The sequence below is a fragment of the Antechinus flavipes genome, chromosome 4, assembly GCF_016432865.1.
Source record: "Antechinus flavipes isolate AdamAnt ecotype Samford, QLD, Australia chromosome 4, AdamAnt_v2, whole genome shotgun sequence".
Taxonomy (NCBI): Eukaryota; Metazoa; Chordata; class Mammalia; order Dasyuromorphia; family Dasyuridae; genus Antechinus; species Antechinus flavipes.
The window spans coordinates 199,767,972-199,787,005 of record NC_067401.1 but is presented as its reverse complement, the minus strand read 5'-3'; the positions used below and the strand labels follow the sequence as shown (position 1 = coordinate 199,787,005).

The 19,034-nt window shown below is 40.9% G+C and overlaps 1 protein-coding gene across 1 annotated transcript in view; it reads left to right on the top strand.

The window, feature by feature from the left end:
* KCNK5 (potassium two pore domain channel subfamily K member 5) overlaps positions 1 to 17,847 on the top strand; it is a 63,014-nt gene extending 45,167 nt beyond the window's left edge. The window contains exons 2-5 of the mRNA XM_051996879.1: positions 9,776 to 9,887; positions 10,535 to 10,701; positions 11,292 to 11,460; positions 13,819 to 17,847. Of these exons, the coding sequence (XP_051852839.1) occupies positions 9,776 to 9,887; positions 10,535 to 10,701; positions 11,292 to 11,460; positions 13,819 to 14,693 (1,323 nt within the window). The 3' untranslated portion in view covers positions 14,694 to 17,847. The remainder of the gene's footprint in view (positions 1 to 9,775; positions 9,888 to 10,534; positions 10,702 to 11,291; positions 11,461 to 13,818) is intronic.
* Positions 17,848 to 19,034: the final 1,187 nt, after the last annotated feature.

Here is a 19,034-nt window from a genome sequence, read left to right as displayed (position 1 = left end):
TCTGGTCCTACAGAGTGTATCTGTAGGAGTGATTTTTCAATGGACAAAATGCTGAATTTGGAGATAGGAAAACCCGAGTTCAAATCTTGACTTAGGATGTTTATTAGCTAACTGTATGATTTGGGACAAGCTAATTTGCTCTTCTGCCTCAGTAAAATTAGGATTCCATGACAAATCTAATGTTCGTTCTTTCTAAGGATTTTATGATTCGGTGAAACAGGAAAATACATTCAAATGAACCTCAGAGATCTCTGGGGAGCCTGCTAATGATGGGTTTGTAAGTCCTGGGGAATTGGGGGAAAAGAGCTAAGTCAGGAGTACCCTGGCCGTGGGATAAATCCTGTCCCTCCAGGAGGTTGACTGGATTCAGTTAATGTCCAAGCAAATTTGGCTAAATTGAGAACCCTTTAAACCTGACTACGTGGCGGGGACTGGAGAAAAGATGCCTTTTGTCTTTTGGACCCCAGAACCAAACTTTATTCCTGTCACTTGAAAGAAAATGGGAAAAAGAAAGGAATAAATCTGAACTCTTTCCAGAAATGAAAGCCAAGCCCAGCCTTTCTCGAGGTCCCCCTTTTTTAGTCCTTTCCCATCCCTAGCGCAATCTCCAGGCTTATGCAGAAAATGAAAATATTGATTTGTGTAATTTTGAGAGCCAAGTTAAAGAATATTTTGGGTGCATGAGACTGGCTGGGCCCTTTCCTGGGGAGGGCTGCTTCTCTAACCCCAAGGCCTGGGCTGGGGCAAGGACAAGCTGTCTACATGGTGTTTGCTTGTCTGTGGCTTGTCTCTTCCACACCCAAATTCTACCCTCCACCCTGTCTGTCTAACCTCATAGAGGCCTCTGTTCCTCTGTAGGTTGGTTACCTCTTTCATTCCAAGACGGAATCTGGCGCCAATGAAGCGTTGAAGTAAAGACTAATCTGAAGGTCTGTTCAGCAGGGGTCATTGAATCTTGCTTTGCACACAGTTGACAAAACCAGAATCTGCCCTGTACATCCCATAAGACTTTGAAAAATGCCTCTCAGTCTTTCTTAACCTATATTGAGATTACTAGGTTTTGGACTATAGTTCCTCAAGATGAGGCAACAGTGAGAACAATCTAGCTGTGGATGGATGAATTTATTCATTTAGTAAACTTTTATTAAGAACCTACTGTTTATCTGGTCCTTTGTTAAGGGGATACAATAAAAGGAGCAAAAGGCAGTTCTTGTCCTCAAGGAGTTTGTAATCTAGTGGATGGAAGAGATGAATGAAAAAATAATCATGAAGTGCTTACTGTGTACAAAGGCAATGTGACATCTTTATCTTGCTATTTACTTCTATTAGACTTTTTGACAAGTAAATTCTCTTTTCATTCTCTCTCTAAAATGATTGGACTAAGTAGATATCCTCCAACATTCTTTTGAGCTCCAAATCCTGTATTATGAGCAGATTGAGTGATAAACAGGCTCTATTGGCCACTGAGGGGAAAAAAATCTAGTAAGAGATCACATTTATATAGTACTTTAAAGTTTATAAAGGTGAGTTTGGTGGTATGAATAGCATTACATTTTCCAGATGAAGAAACTGAGGGCAGTTTGATTCTCTAGGGTCACATACTCTGTTCCCAAGTTGGAGTCTGAATTTGAAATCAGTTCTCCAAACTCCAAGGGCATCATTATGACAAATACCCTGACCGTGTTGGGGAGCCCAGTAGTAGAAAAAACACCTTAGTTGGAGTCTCCAGCAGCACCAGGATCTCCCAGCAGTGATATGCTCTAGCCCCTGTAGCTATAAACAGTTTGTAGTTTGGCCCAATTTGAATCAAGGAGCTAAGAATTGAGTGTAGACTGAACTAAAATACTATATTTGGACGCAAGAAGGATCTGAATCTCAACCCATCTTTGATACCTTCCTTTGTGACAATGAGCAAGTCCATTTGAATTCCACCAGCCTCAATTTACCAGCATGCAAATTGAGGATAGTGATAACTATATCATTGTGAGGAGCAAATAAAGTAATATTTGTAAAGCATTTAGCAAGACTTAGATCGGTATACATATCAGCTCCTAGGATTTCTGACAATTGATCTGGGTATCTGCTGTAAGAAGCCTAAAGAATGTCCTATAGTGTCAGCTGTTGGAAATATAGAGTCCCTGTCCTTAAGAAGCATAATCCAATTGGAATAATAAGATGGACACATATGGAATAATTAACAAGTAGAACAATTAAGGGAGGAATAATTTCAGCAGACCTCGACACCGATGAAAATTTAGGGATACAGAAAACTTCCTTGAAGGAATCAGGAGAAAGGAAAATAATGTGAGGAAGTAAAGAAACCATGATTTTCATTTCCTGGATTGCAAATAGGTGGTTCTGTGAACAGAGTGTTGAATAGAGCATCAGAAAGATTTGAATTCAACTCTTACCCTGGAACACAAACACTCCCGGAGCATGGGAATTTTTGCCAGTCTTAGTTTCCTCATCTGTAAAACCGGAATAATAGCTATCAGTTTTTGTCAGTATCAAAGTGGCATCCATAATGCTCCTTGCAGACCTATTAGGAAATTGCTTCTTAAATTTCAAAGTGTTAGCTCTATTTGAGTTGTTGTTATTTATTTCTCAGCTATTTTGTTAGTGCCAAAATGGTCTTTCTTAAATCTGTTAACCTCCCTGGGCTTTGGTTTCTCCACATGCAAAATAAAAGGGTTGTGCCAGATGGCCTCTAAGATATTGTCCAGTTCTCTGACGGTAGTTTTTACTTTCCTACTAAGTAGTGCTGTGGAACAAGTTGTTACTTCTCTCTTTTGACCTCAATTTCTTTATGAAAGATCAATTTAAATTAGATTCCCAGCTATCAGTCCTATGATCCCAGAATTGTAAGCGTCCTGAGGGCAGCTAGGAAGTATCCGAGGTCAGATTTGAAGTCAGGAAGATGAATCTTCTTGCCTCCAGAGCTGGCACGTTATCCAGTGTACCACATGGCTGCATCCAAGGAAGCATATCTGTTCTCACCTTCTGTCCTCCAGGTCTGCACAGTGCCTACCATACAGAGGAAATGCTTGTGAATTGAATTCCCTCAAACCTGCCTGAAAGGCTTTTCTTTGTTCCTTCTTCCTCTTGACCATAATCTGGAAGGGAAAGCCCCCTTACTCCAGGCCTGTGTGACTCCAGGTTTTCTCTACATCCATGGAGCAGGGGGTCCTCAAACTTTTTAAATAATCCCTCAGACTATTGGAGGGCCGGATTATAGTAAAAAGAAAAACTTTGTTTTGTGGGCCTTTAAATAAAGAAACTTCATGGCCCTGGGTGAGGGGGATAAACGTCCTCAGCTTCTGTCTCTGGCCTGAGGCTGTAGTTTGAGGACCCCTGGAGCAAAGACTGAGGGGTCCTTAGAGAAGTGATTGTTTTGTGGGGCAAAAGGCTTCTGGGGACTTTCTCATCCCTGACCTCTCCCCAAGCTCTGAGGCCTGTCAGAAGTATGTTGTGATAAAAGTGGGTCTGTTCCAGCCTGATAAGGAAAGGGGGCTAAAGGGTTATAATACAAATTGTACACTGTGCTGAGGAGAGCTGGCCCAGTTAATGGGCTATGATACAGGTTATCAGCCAGATCCCCAAGGACAAGGGAGTTCCCAACTTTCTCAGTCTTTCAACACTTAGCTTGAAGTAGTCAAAAAATCATAATTCTGGCCATAGGCAGAATATCAGAGATCATCTGATTTTACCTCTTCTTTATACAGATGAAAAAACCATTGCCAGAGAGTTTGTAATTTAGCATAGTAAGCTTCAGAGCCAAAACTTGAATCCATTTCCTCTTACTCTGAGCCCTTATTCTGAGTCAACTGCTAGCTTCTAAACCGTGGTTCACACCCTCATATGAAATTCCATAACTGAATGTAGAAGTTGCAAATTATGATCTTTTATCAGTAAATGTCTGATTTGTATATATATACATAAAATATTTTAATAAAAATATAAAATTTTTACAGGACCAAGTAAAAATTTCTTAGGCAAAAATGGGTCACGAGTATAAAAAGTTTTAAGAAATCCTGTATAATGTATTTCTTCTGTAAGTGTTTTCAGTGATCTCCCCCTTTATTCCTTCCTTTTAGTGGCATTAATTGCCTTTTTCACTCCCTCAAGATCTCTTATTCTCTATCATTACCCTAACTCTAGTATAAATAGGCTATGAAAAAATTCATTTATACTAACATGTAAATGACTTGCTAAAAATTAGAAGCATTATTCTTTCTAGGTAAGATGTACATTTAGACAAAAACAGTACCAAAACCCAAAGGAATAAAATATACCAGGAACATATTTTCTTTGGAGGGGTAAGGACGTTACACAATCCTAACAACCACATGAACACCATAGTTTAATGGGAAGAGTACTAGATTTGGGATCAGGAGAGCTGAGTCCAAAGGAAGGGACTTCTTGCCCAATTCACACAAGACTAAAACCCATGTTTTCTGACTATCTAACTCTCATTTCATTAAAACATATTTTTCCCATTTAGCATGACTTCTTCTTAGGGATATCTGTTATAGACCTAGCCCTGGAGCCTCATCATGGCTCTGGATCCTCAGGAGCTCTGCCAGTAAAGAGTACCAACAGGTCCCAGCAAGCTGGAAATACAAGCCTGGCAGGGAAATATGGGTGTGTTTCTCATCCAAGTACCAGCCTTGCTCATAACCAGAAGCTTGGCCACCTGGTGATAGATGAAGCATTTATTCAACGCTACTGTATTCTAGATAGTGTAGAAAGTACTAGAGATACAAATACAGCCCAACTGATGATAAGAAGATGAAGTCCTGAGAATTCAGGCCTGGGTGCTGTTAGTCCAGACCAATGACTGACCAGTCAGAAGAGAAAGTTGCTGGTGGAAAAGTAGAGAATGTAAAAGATGAAGCCACAAGTTATAATTCTAACACTAGCATAAAAACTGTCTACTAAATTATGGAAAGGTTTTGGTCTTTCTCAGTAGATCACATGCCTAGCCACATCATTGAAATCCCATCAAATACTGAAGAAATTCTCAATGAACCCATATTGGGTCCTAGTGATCAACACTTTCCTCTCTAAATATTCAGAAATTATTTATTTAATCAGCTTAATTATAATTCTTCCTAAAACTCAAACTCCGTAGTATGTAGTTGTTTGGGGAGAGACAGACAGACAAAAATCTCTGACTTTTTGGCCTTTCTCCAGTGTTACGTGTTTTTTAAAAATCACTGAAAGTTGTGGTCATATCTGTCAAGTTCTCTGAATCCCCTAGGATGAAAGTTACCTGCCTTAGAAAATTAAATTAAGGCTATCTTCCTACCTATTCTGGATTTCAATTCCCTTTTGAACATTTCCTTCCACTCTGAAAATCTTCCTTGATAAAGTAGGAACTACAGATTTGAGCAACTTTTTTCTCCCTATTACACCATTTGCCTCAAGCATTGGGCCCACTTTCTCTTCCATGTTTTAAAAGCCCAATTTATTGTATTTAGATTTTCTGCCAGTCCAAAAGCAGGCTTTTAAACATTCCTTCCATTTTCACCTATTTATTTATATTTTCTCCTGAAGACATTTTAATTTATGTGTGTTTGTATGTATGTATGTATTTATAATGTTTTAAAATATATATTTACATTATGCATTAAAATATATTTGGATTTATATCCTATATAAAATGTATATTCTACTATAGTTAAATTTAGTGTATTTAATATAAAATCAATGTAATATAATAATGTCATAAAGGGCAGCTAGGGGGCTTATCAGGCTTAGAACCAGGGAGACCTGAGTTCAAATTAGGTCTCGACACTTACTAGCTGTGTTACCCTGGACAAGTCACTTTATTTGCCTCAGATTAGTCATCTGTAAAATGAACTGGAGAAGGAAACTACAAATCATTCCAGTATTTTTGCCAAGAAAACTCCACTTCAAGTCATGAAGGATTGAATCCAAATAAAATGACTGAAGAACCATAATGTCACATTATATATTTAAAATATTATTATATTAAATGATATGTTAATATATAGTAAGTTGTAATTTAATAAATTTAATTATGAAATATTTTTTATATATTTTAAACTATCTTTTCCCTATCCCTGCCCCTATCTTTCTAACCACTGGAAGCAGTTAGGAACTGAGCATTTGAGTCTCTGGAGGGATGGATGATAAACAGTGTTGATAGCCTGTTGGACTAACAGATCAAATTGGAAAATTCCTTAAAGAACATACTGTATCCATTTACATGGATTCCCTCACCGTATCTGTAAACTTCACATTCCTGTCCAGCAAATCCACCCTTTTGCTTTTTTTCCCTAGCACACGTCAGTGGAGCTGGAGCTGACACAAGCTCGGGGTGTGGCGGTGGTGGTGGTGGTGGGAGAAGGATGATAAAGTTCTGTGCGACCTCATCCTGGACCCTGAATTCTACACCCCTCCCTTCTCCTCCTTCTGTCCTCCCTTCCAACCTTCCCCTGTTTCCTTTGTTAAACTTCCTGATTGACGCTTCATCCAGTCTCTTCTAAGTGGAAATTTTTCCTGGGCCACTTTATTTGGGAATAGGATAAAGGAATATTGGGATATAGGAAAGACTTATACCTTGAGCCCCTGAGATTGGAGTTGAGTAGACTTTGGTTGGCCCCTTCCCATTTGGGGTTCATGCTGCTGGATCCCTGCAGGGCTCAGCATTCCATTATTTGTGGCAGCCAGGTGGTGTTCTTATTAGGATGTTCTGATAAGGCCTTTTGTTGTTAAGTCATTTTTTTTTTCAATCATGTCCTACTCTCTATAACCCCATTTGGGACCTTGTTGGCAGTGGAATGGTTTACCATTCCTTCTCCAACTCTTTACAGATGAAGAAATTGAGGTAAAGAGGGTTCAGTGACTTGCCCAGGATCATACAGCCAGCAAGTATCTGAGGCCAGATTCAAAATCAGGGAAATGAGTCTTCCTGTTCCACCATGCCCCTTTGCTGCCTCCCCAAATTGTCTTAGTATGACCTGGACAAGTCCTTTAACCTGTCTGCCTCAATTTCCCACCTATAAAACTGACCTAATCATAGCTCTTGCCTTCTAGGGTTGTCAAATGAGATAATAATTTTAAGGCACTTAGCAAAGTGTCCAGCATATAGTAAATGTTATATAAATGTGAAGATTATCAAAGAAAAATGAGAGTTGGACTAAATGATCTCTAAGGTACTTTCAAACTCTAAATCCTATGATCCTCCTAAGCCTTTCTTTCCTTCTGCTCAAAAGTAAGGCTCTCCTAAGTAGCCTCTCTCCTATATCCCCCTGATCTTATCTACTTCTGAACCTCCCTGAAAGGCAAATACCATGCTCTCCCTCCCAGACCCTTGCCCCAGTGATTAATAGCATGACAGCTTCCCTGTGATCAGAACGCCTTCAGGCTGACAAAGTGCTCTCCATGGTTTTTGTGAGGTAACTGATACAAGGATATAGATAAGGAAAGTGAAACCTAGGAATGTTAAATGGTCTGTTCACGGTTTTTTTTAAGTTGTCAGAGCTAGGATCTGATCTTAGATCTTAGCTATAGAATAGGAATGGTGAGGAACCCTAGAAACTATCCCAATCCCCTTATTTTTCAGATGAGGAAACAAATCTAGGAAAGTCAGATTATTTGTCCAACTCAGTAACAGGGAGTAGTCAGCTTCAAAGATGTAATTAGAAGGCCCTTATCATCAGATAGCTGGACTATTGCACTAGCTTTCATGAACCGATGCAGAGTGAAACAAGCAGAACCAGGAAAACATTGTACACAGCAACAGCAAGATTGTGTGATGATCATCTCTGACAAATGTAGATCTTCTCAGCGATTTCAGTGATCCAAGGGATCTGCCTTGGGGGTCCATTGGAACTGCCTAATAAACTTTAGATGGAAAACACCACTCGCATTCAGTAAGAACCCTGGAGACTGAATGTAAATTAACACATGCTATGCTCACTTTTTTTTTTCCTTTTTCTTCGTTTTTTTCCTTCTCTCATAGTTTTTCCCTTTTGTTCCAACTTTTCTCTATCAATGTGATTCACAAGGAAATATCCAAATATATATGTATGGAAGTATATATTCATATATATATGTATATATATATATATGTAAAAAATGTACATGTACAACCAAAAAATTTTTTTACATGTAACTGGGGTATTTTTTAAAATTCTAGTGCCTTTTCTCTATTGATTATCCCAATCCATCCTGCTTGCTTTCAGGTCATTTTCCTCATTAGACTATGAACTACTTGAGGAGGGACTGTCTTTTGCCTCTTTTTTGTCTTAGTGACTGGCACACACAGTAGGTACTTCAAAAAATGTTGGTTTTTTGTTCAGTTGTTTCAATTGTATCCAGTTCTTCTGTAGCAAAATTTCCTAAACTGAGGATCATGACTCTATATAAGATTGAGAAACTGAATGTTAGGATTGCAAAATTATCATTTATTATCAATAAATCTTTGATTTGCATATCAATTTTATATATGCAGGGTTGCATAAAAATTTTTTGAATGAAAAAGGGTTGTGACTGAAAAAGATTGGAAAAGCTCTGTTCTTTTTTAAAAATAATTTTATATCATATTTTTATGTTTATTTTCAAAATACATGCATAGATAAGTCTTCAACATTCATCCTTACAAAACTTTGTGTTCCAATTTTTTTCTCCCTCCCTTTTCCCAACTCCCTCCCCTAGATGGCAAGCAATCATATACATATATATATATATATATATATATATATATATATATATATATATATATATATATATATTAAACATGTGCAATTCTTCTATACATATTTCCACAATTATCATGCTGCACAAGAAAAATCAGATCAAAAATGAAATAAAATGCAAGCAAGCAACAACAACAAAAAAGTGAAAATACTATGTTGTGAACCACACTTGTTCCCCTCTGAGTGCAGATGGCTCTCTTCATCAAAAGACCATTGGAACTGGCCTAAATCACCTCTCTGTTAAAAAGAGCCACGTGCATCAGAATTGATCATCCAATAATCTTGTTGTTGTGTACAATGTTCTCTTGGTTCCACTCCAGAAGTTCTGTTCTACAGCCCCATTTGGGGGTTCCTTGACAAAGATCCTGGAGTGTTTTATCATCTCATTTTACAGATGAAGAAACCGAGGCAAACAGGGTTAAGTTGATTTGCCAAAGGTTCCAAACTAGTAAATATCTGAAACTTGATTGAATTCAGGTCTTCCCATTTCCAGATCCAGCACAGTCACTTAGCTACCCAAGCCTAATGAATGGCCCTTTATAAATGCTTAGCTTGCAGCTATATGATAGTTTGCATGTTGTCATCCCTCGTTACACTATGAGTTTCTTGAGAGGAAGGACTTTCTATTGCCTTTCTCTGACACTTTGTAGCTGCTTGACTGACAGAAGCCAGAATCTGCTTCCTTCGTCCTCCGAAACCTGCTGCCTCTGGACTTGTCACATACCTTTCTACCAGATGAGAAATCCCGCCTGTGTTGTGGAGATCTCATTGGCTTAGCACCTAGAAGTAAATGGGTGTAGAGATGGCCCTGGTCCCTGAGGGATGATAGTAACCATAATAGTAAATAACAGTATCTCCTAGCTGGGTAATTCCCAGCCCTGAGCTAAGCCTGCTGGCTTGGGGGGAAAGAATGAGGCTCTTTAGCAAAAGAATCCAGATCGGGAATCTTGCCTCCTGGAAGGCTCTAGATGAGCCTGGTTTCCCCTGAACTCCCTCTTCTTTTTTCTAAATCCTCACCATTTGGTTTTTTCTCCTCACTTCTCCCCCAGGTAGTATCGGATGCTACTGGACAAGGCGTGGCTATTACTGGGAACCAAACCTTCAATAACTGGAACTGGCCAAATGCTGTCATTTTTGCTGCCACAGTCATCACCACCATCGGTAGGTCATTCTGTATGTCTGTGCTGACATGAGCCTCCCATATCTTCCTGTTTATTGGGGATTCTCCAGACACATCCATTCCTCTCTGCCCTGTCTCCTGAGCTCAATCCTTAGCTTCCAGGAAGGAGGAGGCAAGGTCCAGCAGCTCTTAACCACCAGACAAGAAGATTAGTCACAGCTTGTCCTTTTGATGCCCTCCTGTGGACTTTAAGAAAAGAGCTTTTCCCTGAGTGTCTGACACAATTCATAAGGAATTGCTGAACCTCAGCCTGGGCAGAACTATAGAACTATATTTGGGAGGCAGAGCCAAACTTACTGTCCCCACCCTCCAAGAGCTCCCCCACCAGAGTCTGGTGATTAATCAGCCATGGGTAATTAATCAAAATAATTAGCAGCAGGTGTTGAGATTAAATCTTAGCCAAAGAAAATTCTGATTGACAGAGGTGGATATAAGCTGTGTAAATCCAGGAAGGCTTGGGTGTGCCTAGAACTTCTTGGGGGGGGGAAGTAAGGGAGGGAAGGGGCACATGTATCAATTCATCTGTTCCTATCACATACCCATTCCTCCCATTCCCCTTCCCCTATTAAATTATTTTATAAGAAGGGATTTCTTTTCTGCCTGACTCCTCTTGTTTCTCTTTACAAAGGTTATGGAAATGTGGCTCCTAAAACCCCTGCTGGACGCCTCTTCTGTATATTCTATGGTCTCTTTGGGGTTCCCCTCTGCTTGACCTGGATCAATGCCCTGGGGAAGTTCTTCGGGGGACGAGCTAAGAGATTGGGGCAGTTCCTTACCAAGAGGGGTGTGAGCCTGGTATGTATAAGCACTCTCCCTGCCAATCTGATGAGCTTGGGTTCAGCTGGAGCATCACTAGGGAACGAGGCAAGGAGGCACCCTATTTGTTATTCTCTGTTTGGGCTGTGGAGAGCAGCCCACACCTACCTCCCCATTTCTAGGGCAATGGGAAGAGACAGCTATAGAATCATAGAAGGTTAGAACTGAAAGATAATGGAATAAATTTTTTTCATTTAACAGACAAGGGAACAGATACCCAAGGTGATGAAATTCCTTTCCCTGGAAGTCCTGGAACTTGAAATCAGATCTTCTGATTCTAGAATTAGATCCATATTGTGAATAGTTGGTATGAAGGGTGGGAAGGACCTGGAGATCAATTCTGGTGGAAGGGATGGTAAAGAAGAAGGTCTCTTCACCATATTACGTATCAAAACTGAGAATAAAAATGATGGTGTAAGACTAGAAGTACCTTCTCTACTTTCTTGGGCTTCCCCAGCTAAGATTTAATTCATTCCTAGTGACCCTCTCAAAGCTTCATAGATAGGCTTTCAGAGCATCCTGGCTCTTGAATATACTGACTTCTCCTTCTCTTTCCCTCCCCTAAATAGAGGAAAGCTCAGATAACCTGTACGGCTATCTTCATCATTTGGGGGGTGCTCGTACACCTGGTGATCCCACCTTTTGTGTTCATGGTGACAGAGGACTGGGACTATATTGAAGGCCTCTACTATTCCTTTATTACTATCTCCACCATTGGCTTTGGCGACTATGTGGCTGGTGAGTAGACTCTCTCTTCCTCTTTCTTCTCCTACGATTCTTCTTTTAACCCTTTTTCTTTCTTGCTTTGTTCGCTTCACCATTCCCCCATTTCCTTACTCAAAAATTTATTTTATTTTTTCTTGTCTTCTCATCCTCATCTCTTTATTTTTTCTCACCCTCCCTTCTTGACTCCTTTTTCTCTCTTCCACCCCATTTTTCTCTCCTTCCCTTTCCTGAGGTCTGGTTGGACAGATTCCCCACTTTTCTCCCTCTTCCTTTAACATCCCCTTCTTCTATTTTTCTCCCTTCCCTTCCCCTTGTCTTAAGCACAATTCCAGGCTTGACCTACTGTGTCATTTATCTGCTCAAAAACTAAAGGTACCAGGGACCTTTCTCAGTATGGATACTTGTGCTGCGAAAAAGAAGCTTGGGTGAATGTTCTGGCGTGTACTTCCTTTTCTTAGACTAATCCAGACATGTGATAAGGCTCCAGGAAGTTTTTACAGTGCCTACCACCCTCCCACCCCCCATAATGTACTTGACCCTTGTCCTGTACAAAACATGTTTTTAATCTTATCTGTTTGCCATTTGTTTTTCTGAATTGTCTCCATTTCTCGGTAACTGGATAGACCTCTGAGCTTCTTCCAATGTCAGCACCTTTCCTCAGAGCCATTACAAAGAGTATGAGGAGGAAGACAAAGAGAGGAGAAAAGATGAAAAGAAAAAGGGAATATCCACACCAACCTTCCTTGTAAAAGATAGCCTTAGGTGGCCAGGGTGACAGGAATAGGGCAGCTGAGTCACAGCTTCTACAAAAACTTGAGTTGGAAGGTACCTCAGAAGGCAATTAATTAGCCCAACCCATACCTAAATAGGAATTCCCCTCTGCAGTATACTAGATAATGCTTATTATCCTTCATGTCTAAGGATTAGGATTGAGTATTAAGGAATGGATGGAAAGGGAAGTCACTGAATTTCATTGCTAGAATGAATCTCAAATTTTAAGTTTACACTAATTCGAATTTATGTTGCTTGAGTATATGTTTCTCCAGAACTTAGCGAAATATCTGCCACATAATAAATACTTAAATGCTCGTTGGCTAGTTGTCAATAGTATTTTATTTTTGTTTGGGAGGAGAGAGAAAGAATTAATGCTTGAAAATACTTTTTGATTAAAAAAACTTGTCTAAATTTTCATCTTCAGAGAGCTTTATCCCTTTGATGGAGAATCACATTTTCTATATAGGAAGATGCTTGAAAAGCACCCAACCTCAGTTTGTGTGTGATGGGCACTCCTAAGAGATAATCTAATAGGAAAATAGGACCCATACACATTAAAAAGCAAAATAATAGGTATTAGCAGGTTCAGATACAGCTAGGAGGAAATTAAGGCAGCAAAAGGGGACTAAAAGTAGACATTCATCAAACTCAGGAAAGGCTAATTAGGAGAGTTTTTTGGAGTCTCCCGTCATATCTTGAAGGAGGTGAGGAGTTTATAGAAGTAGGAAGCAAAAAGGGGAAAGCAAGAACTTGAGCAGATTCTGGGAGAAGATTGAAAATGTTCATTCAAAAAAAAAAATATATATATATATATATTTTTTTGCTGAGATAATTGGAGTTAAGTGACTTGTCCAGGATAATACAGCCAGGAAGTTTTAAGTGTCTGAGGTCACATTTGAACTCAGGTCCTCCCTATACTAACCAGAGCCCCTAAATAATAATTTTTTTAATAAAAAATAACTTCTCAATATAAATGTAGCAAGAAGGGTTGTACATTTTTTTACATATTTGTGCAAATCTCTTCCATATCTGGCTTAATTGAAGAAGTTGGGTTCTCCTATCTCCTGATTTCAATCTTTAGGGAAGTTGTTTTGGTTGAAGTATGAAGAAAATCCAGATTCTCACAATCAGGTAGTTGGAAAAGGAAGTATTGAAGGAAGGAAGGAAGGAAAAGGAAGTATTTAACTATCTAATGATTCTGACTTCATGTATCCCCTGTTTTGGGAATCTCCAAGATCTATTCTGGACTGTTGCTGGTGAGTTTTCTAATCTTAAGATCTATGAATATACAAGGCCTTTGCTCAGGTGCTTAGAACAGAGATAACTTAGCAAAAATATTTTCACATTGTTGGCTCAGGTTACATGGAGAACAAAGGCTAAGTTGTCTTGGAGATTTAGCATTATTCATAGATTTTTTCAACCTTTTTTGGATTCATCCCAAATCACTAACTGGGATGTCCAGTCATGGCTCTGAGGATGAAAAAATCATATAAGGCAAAAGTGGAAGGGGACAGGGAACCCTTGATGATTTCCAAAGTCCCTTCTAGCTCTAAATTATAATTGATAAGGCTTATTTTTGTCTATCTCTTTTCCCAGGAGTCAATCCAGATGCCAACTATCATCCCCTCTATCGATACTTTGTAGAGCTGTGGATCTACCTAGGGCTAGCCTGGCTGTCCCTGTTTGTGAACTGGAAGGTGAGCATGTTTGTGGAAGTCCACAAAGCCATCAAGAAACGTCGGCGGAGGCGGAAAGAGTCCTTTGAAAGCTCCCCCCACTCCAAGAAAGGGCTGCAGATGGCATCCAGCGGAGGCGTCAAGGATGTTAATATTTTCAGCTTCTTGTCCAAGAAGGAGGAGACCTACAATGATCTTATCAAGCAAATTGGGAAGAAGGGTCTGAAGACAAGTGGGGGAAGTGGAGAGAGAGCCATAGGACCCGAGAGGGGAAGGCCTGCCCTCCCAGCTGCTCCTGTGGGTCCCCTAGCAATCTATACCAAAACCCGTGTGCCCAGCTATGAGGAGGTGTCTCAGACGCTGAGGCTGAAGGGCCACATATCGAGGCCCCAGGTTGCGGAGATTGGGGAGGGACCCCCCAGTGACAACATCAACAGCCCCTCCACGGTGTTTGTCAACCAGCTGGACCGGATCAGTGAGGAGGAAGGGGAAGCCTGGGATGCCCGGGACTGCCACCCACTGATCTTTGAGAATGCCAACATCACCTTTGTGAACGAGGAAGGAGGACTTTCAGATGAGGATACCTCTAAATCCTCCCTGGATGACAACTTAGCTGGGGAGGAAGAGGAGGAACAGGAAGAGGGGGAGGGACCTGAGGCAGAGAGGCCACTAAATCTGGGAGAATTCCCATCTTCAGATGATTCCACTTTTACCAGCACAGAATCTGAACTCTCTGTGCCTTATGAACAGTTGATGAACGAATATAATAAAATCAACAGTCCCAGAGGCACGTGAAGGCCCCCTTCTCCACCCCTTGCCCTGTCCCACAAATCATGTGGCCTTTTCTTTCCCCTTACCTCCCCTTCAGGGTATCACCTATGATGGCTGAAATTCCTGGACCCTTGGCCTGGGAGAAAAAGAGAGACCCTCGTGTTCCCATCTCCCCTGGCCAGATGCCATTAACCACCCATACTTCCCAGCTGCCTGTACTTCAGGATGACTGTGTTTCCACATGATCCCTTGGTAATGTGGCTGAACAGAGATGATCATGAAATTGGGAGAGATTTGGTTGCTGAAAGGTGGCTTTTGTTTTTTGTTTTGTTTTGTTTTAAATGACACTTGTAATTTTGACAGAGTAAAGATGATACTGGGGCCGTGGATGGTCAAACCTATAAAAAAGCACAAATTTTGGGTGTTGACAGGATCTCCTGTCCCGGGAGCATCTGTATAGAGAAAGCTTGATTCAGCACATATTAACTAAAATTTTAGTATGTTATCTAGCAACAGGACTCAAGTCTGAAAGGCAGTGCACTGTTCTTGTCCTCAAGACAATTTATGATCATTTTGGGGGTTCTAGTGAACACACATAAGACAGTTAATGGGACAAGATAGTGTGTAAGCAAGTGTGGGAGTGAGGTTTACAAGAATGCCAGAGAAACAGACCCTATATCTGTTCCGAGCTGCTTTTTCCCAACCTCCTCTTTTTCACATACCCTTATGTTCTAATGCAGGGATTTTTGTTCATCATGGATCCCTTGCACAGTCTATATCCCTTTTTTCAGATTTATCTTTTTAAATGCATAAAATAAAATATGTAAGATTGCAATGGAAGCCAATTACAATATTGACATCTATATGAAATATATATGGACCTCATGTTCTAATATTCTAATTCTAATTATGTCCCATAAATTCTATTCTAGGGAGAAAAGGGCTGTGAGGGTTTTGAGTAGATGAAAGTCAGCTTCCATACAGAATACAAACCGAAACACTCCCAATGGTAACCAGACCCATCCTATGCACCCCACAGCCTCTGTTGCCCTTTCTTGATGAATGAGTGTCCCTTTATGGAGTCACTGACGGTGGGAGTGTGCCAATGAGGGTCATCACAATTTGCCCTGTTCTAAATTACTTACCATTTCTGGAAGAAGCAGATGGAGCAAGATAAGATAGAAGACAGCGTGGAGCAGCAGGATGTAGGCTGAATCTGGAGCCGGTGTTTGCCATTTACCTAGCTGGTATTTCCCTTCCAAACTCATTTTTTCATCATCTATCTAATGGGATTAAGTCCTAACAGCCCTTCCAGCCTGTGGATCCCAAGTGTGTTCCTTGTGGTTCTGCCTTTGCTCACTTATTTTAGCTCCTCTCCTGTGCTCTTCTCCCCCAATCCCAGGAGGCAATGATCAGGAGAGACAGTGTCTCCCCTTGAATCTTGCTCCTTCTGTCTTGGACCCTTCTCATGGGCTGAGTGGCAAAGGTTAAGGCTATGTTCCATCCCCAGGGACTTGAGTGTGAGCCTCATTGGTTGGAGAAGACTGGGACCTATTTCAATATCCCTTCCTGTTTGAGAGATCTGCTCTGGTGGAAGAGAACCACCTTGGATAAAAGCTTTGTATGTGTGTAATATACTCCAAAGCTTTTCCTTCCCTCCCCTTGGCTACCCTGGAGAAAAAGCTAGTCGGTTGTGCGCCAGGAGCTCGATGGGCTGGGTAGGCTAAAACTCTTGAATATGGGGATTCCACCTCACCCATTTCCTGGGATTAATGTAGTCTCTCACAATACACTCCAAGTGCCCTCTGGAATTTTTTACCTCCCTTAACAGACTGTTATCACCCATTTCCCCACCTTCTCTGTAATCCCCCTTTTCTCTCAAATCCCTAATTAATCCAAGCTTGCCTTCCTTCGGGCATTCATTTCCCTAGAACAAAGACTGACACCGCACCCTATGGCCTGCCTTTGGTGAAGGAGAAGTGCTCGCAATCTACTCTTGGCTTCTTGGGAAGCAGTAAAGTGCATATTAATAGGCCTAGGAGGAGTGTGCCTCCTACTACTTACCCCTGGAATCCCCAGCAGCTGTTTTGTTTTTTAAGGGAGGATGGGGAAACCAGAGCAGAAAATAAAATTGTGAAAAAAACTATTCCCCCTTTTTTTCTGACAGGGGCTGGGTGGAGGGAGGAGAATGTGGGGCTAGACACTATCTGTGCAATGTCTCCCTGGGGCAGACCTGTTCTGTTTTCTATGGATATTTTTTGTTTTTATTTTTTATTATTTTGAAATTTTTAAAAAATATATATATATCAAGAGTCTGTGATTGGCTACTGATGGTGTCTTAAATACAAAAGTAAAAGGAAGGTTTGAAGAGGCAATGAGTCTTACACTATCTCAGATGGAAAGGGGTGGAGAGACAACTCCCACCCCGCTCCTTTCCCCGTGGCTCAGGGCCTCAGCCAGTATCACATGTTAGGAGATCAAATAGCACTTTTATAGAGCCATCTTGGCCACTTCGGTTTTAGGTTTTATCTTCCTCCCCCTGGTTACCTTCCAGGGCTAACTTTTAATTCTTAAATGCATTTGAAACTGTGGTTGATCCAATTTCCCACAGGTCACCACCAGCAGATGCTATAAACCAGAGGAGCTTTGATTGAACACTCTGAGTGTTCCCCGGGGCTCATCTGTGGTGAGAGGCAGTGTCTTGTAGTAGAAAAGGAGAAGCTGAAAACTTGCATTCAAATCCCTCCCCTCACCACTCAGTGTTTCTGTGTGATCCCGGGCAAGATTCTGAAACTCAAGTTGATCTGTAAAATGAGGTTCTAATAGTAGCACTACCCATCTCACAGGGTTGTTGTGAGGAATGTGATTTTTGTAAATCTGAAAACACTATAGAAATGTGAACCATCTTGGGGGTGCATGGACCAGAAGCTCCTCTGTTTTGTGGAGCCTCAAATGCCAACCCTACACCCACCCTCACCTCCAAGTGTTTGGATGACAAGGATCATCTTCATTTTTTCGTTTGATTGATATTCATGACATTTACTTCTTTCTATGATCCCACCTTGCCTATCACTGACTGTCCTGGAATCGTACACACTGTATGTAAATATTGGCAGAGTCAATGTCAAGTGTAATTTATTTTAACATTTTTGCAATAAAAAATGAGATGAACAATTAAGCGTGGTGGTTGCCAAATAGAGACTTAGTGGGAAAGTTGGGTGATGATGGTCCCTCTAGCTTAGGAACAAGGTGACCTCTGGAGGGAGCTGAGAATTTTAGGAAATTGGGAGACCTTGGTGCGACAGTAGGCAGAATGAGAGTATGGAATGAGGAATTTGCAGAAGGGAGAGATGACATCACAAAATGTAACAAAATTGTATACCTACCGTGTGTCCTTAAATAGAATCTGGATTTGGCAGGAAGGATGTACATGCCTGGATTACTAATATAAAGTGTGAAAATGCTTCAAGAGGTACAAAAATCACTTTTGTTTTAGGGGGAAGCAGCTACTTGTTTGATGTGGGATATATCTATACACACACACACACACACACACACACATATATATCCTATACATTAGGTTATAGGGTAGAATTGCTCTATCAACAACCACTTGATGAGCACCTACTATGTGTGAGTTGCTTGGGATACAAGAAAGAGTTCTTGCCTTCAAGGGACTTTGCATCAGCATCCTTATCTGGAGAATCAAAAATTTCCATCTTTCTAGAAGAGATAAGCTAAATTGGATAAGGTGTGTTCAGAGAAAATGGGATTGGGCAGAGTGGAGTTCAGGGAACTAGTGGAGAATCAAGTTGGATAGGAAGGTGGAGCCAAATGATGAAGCATCTTGGAATTCCAAGTAGGGGAGTTAGGAACTGATCCCATTGGCCAAGGGGAGCCCTCATTAGTTCTTGAGCAAGGCAGCAAAGATCAAAGGGGTGTTTTGGCCAGATTCATCTGGCAACACACAAGATGGATTAGAAGAGGAAGAAACTAGATATCCAGAGCCCAGCTAGGAGAATATAGCATTAATTCAGGGGTGAGTCACCCCTATTTTGAAGATGGAGAAACTGAAGCATGCTTCCCATGATCACCCATCATCTGCGGGCAGAGATGGGAATAGAACAGGGACTCCCTGCCTCCAGTGGGATTAAATTCAGCGACCGTATTAAGCATACGCTGTGTGCCAGATACTGTATTAGGCGGAAAATAAGAAAACTAGTTCTGCCCCAAGGAACTAAAGAAGGATGCCCACTCATCTGTGTTGCAGTTTATTGCTGCCTGGGTGGTGCTGAGTTCTTGGGAAATAGCAGGGATAACCAGGTTTTGGGTTCTCACCACTTCTCTTTGTCCTGGCAACAATTT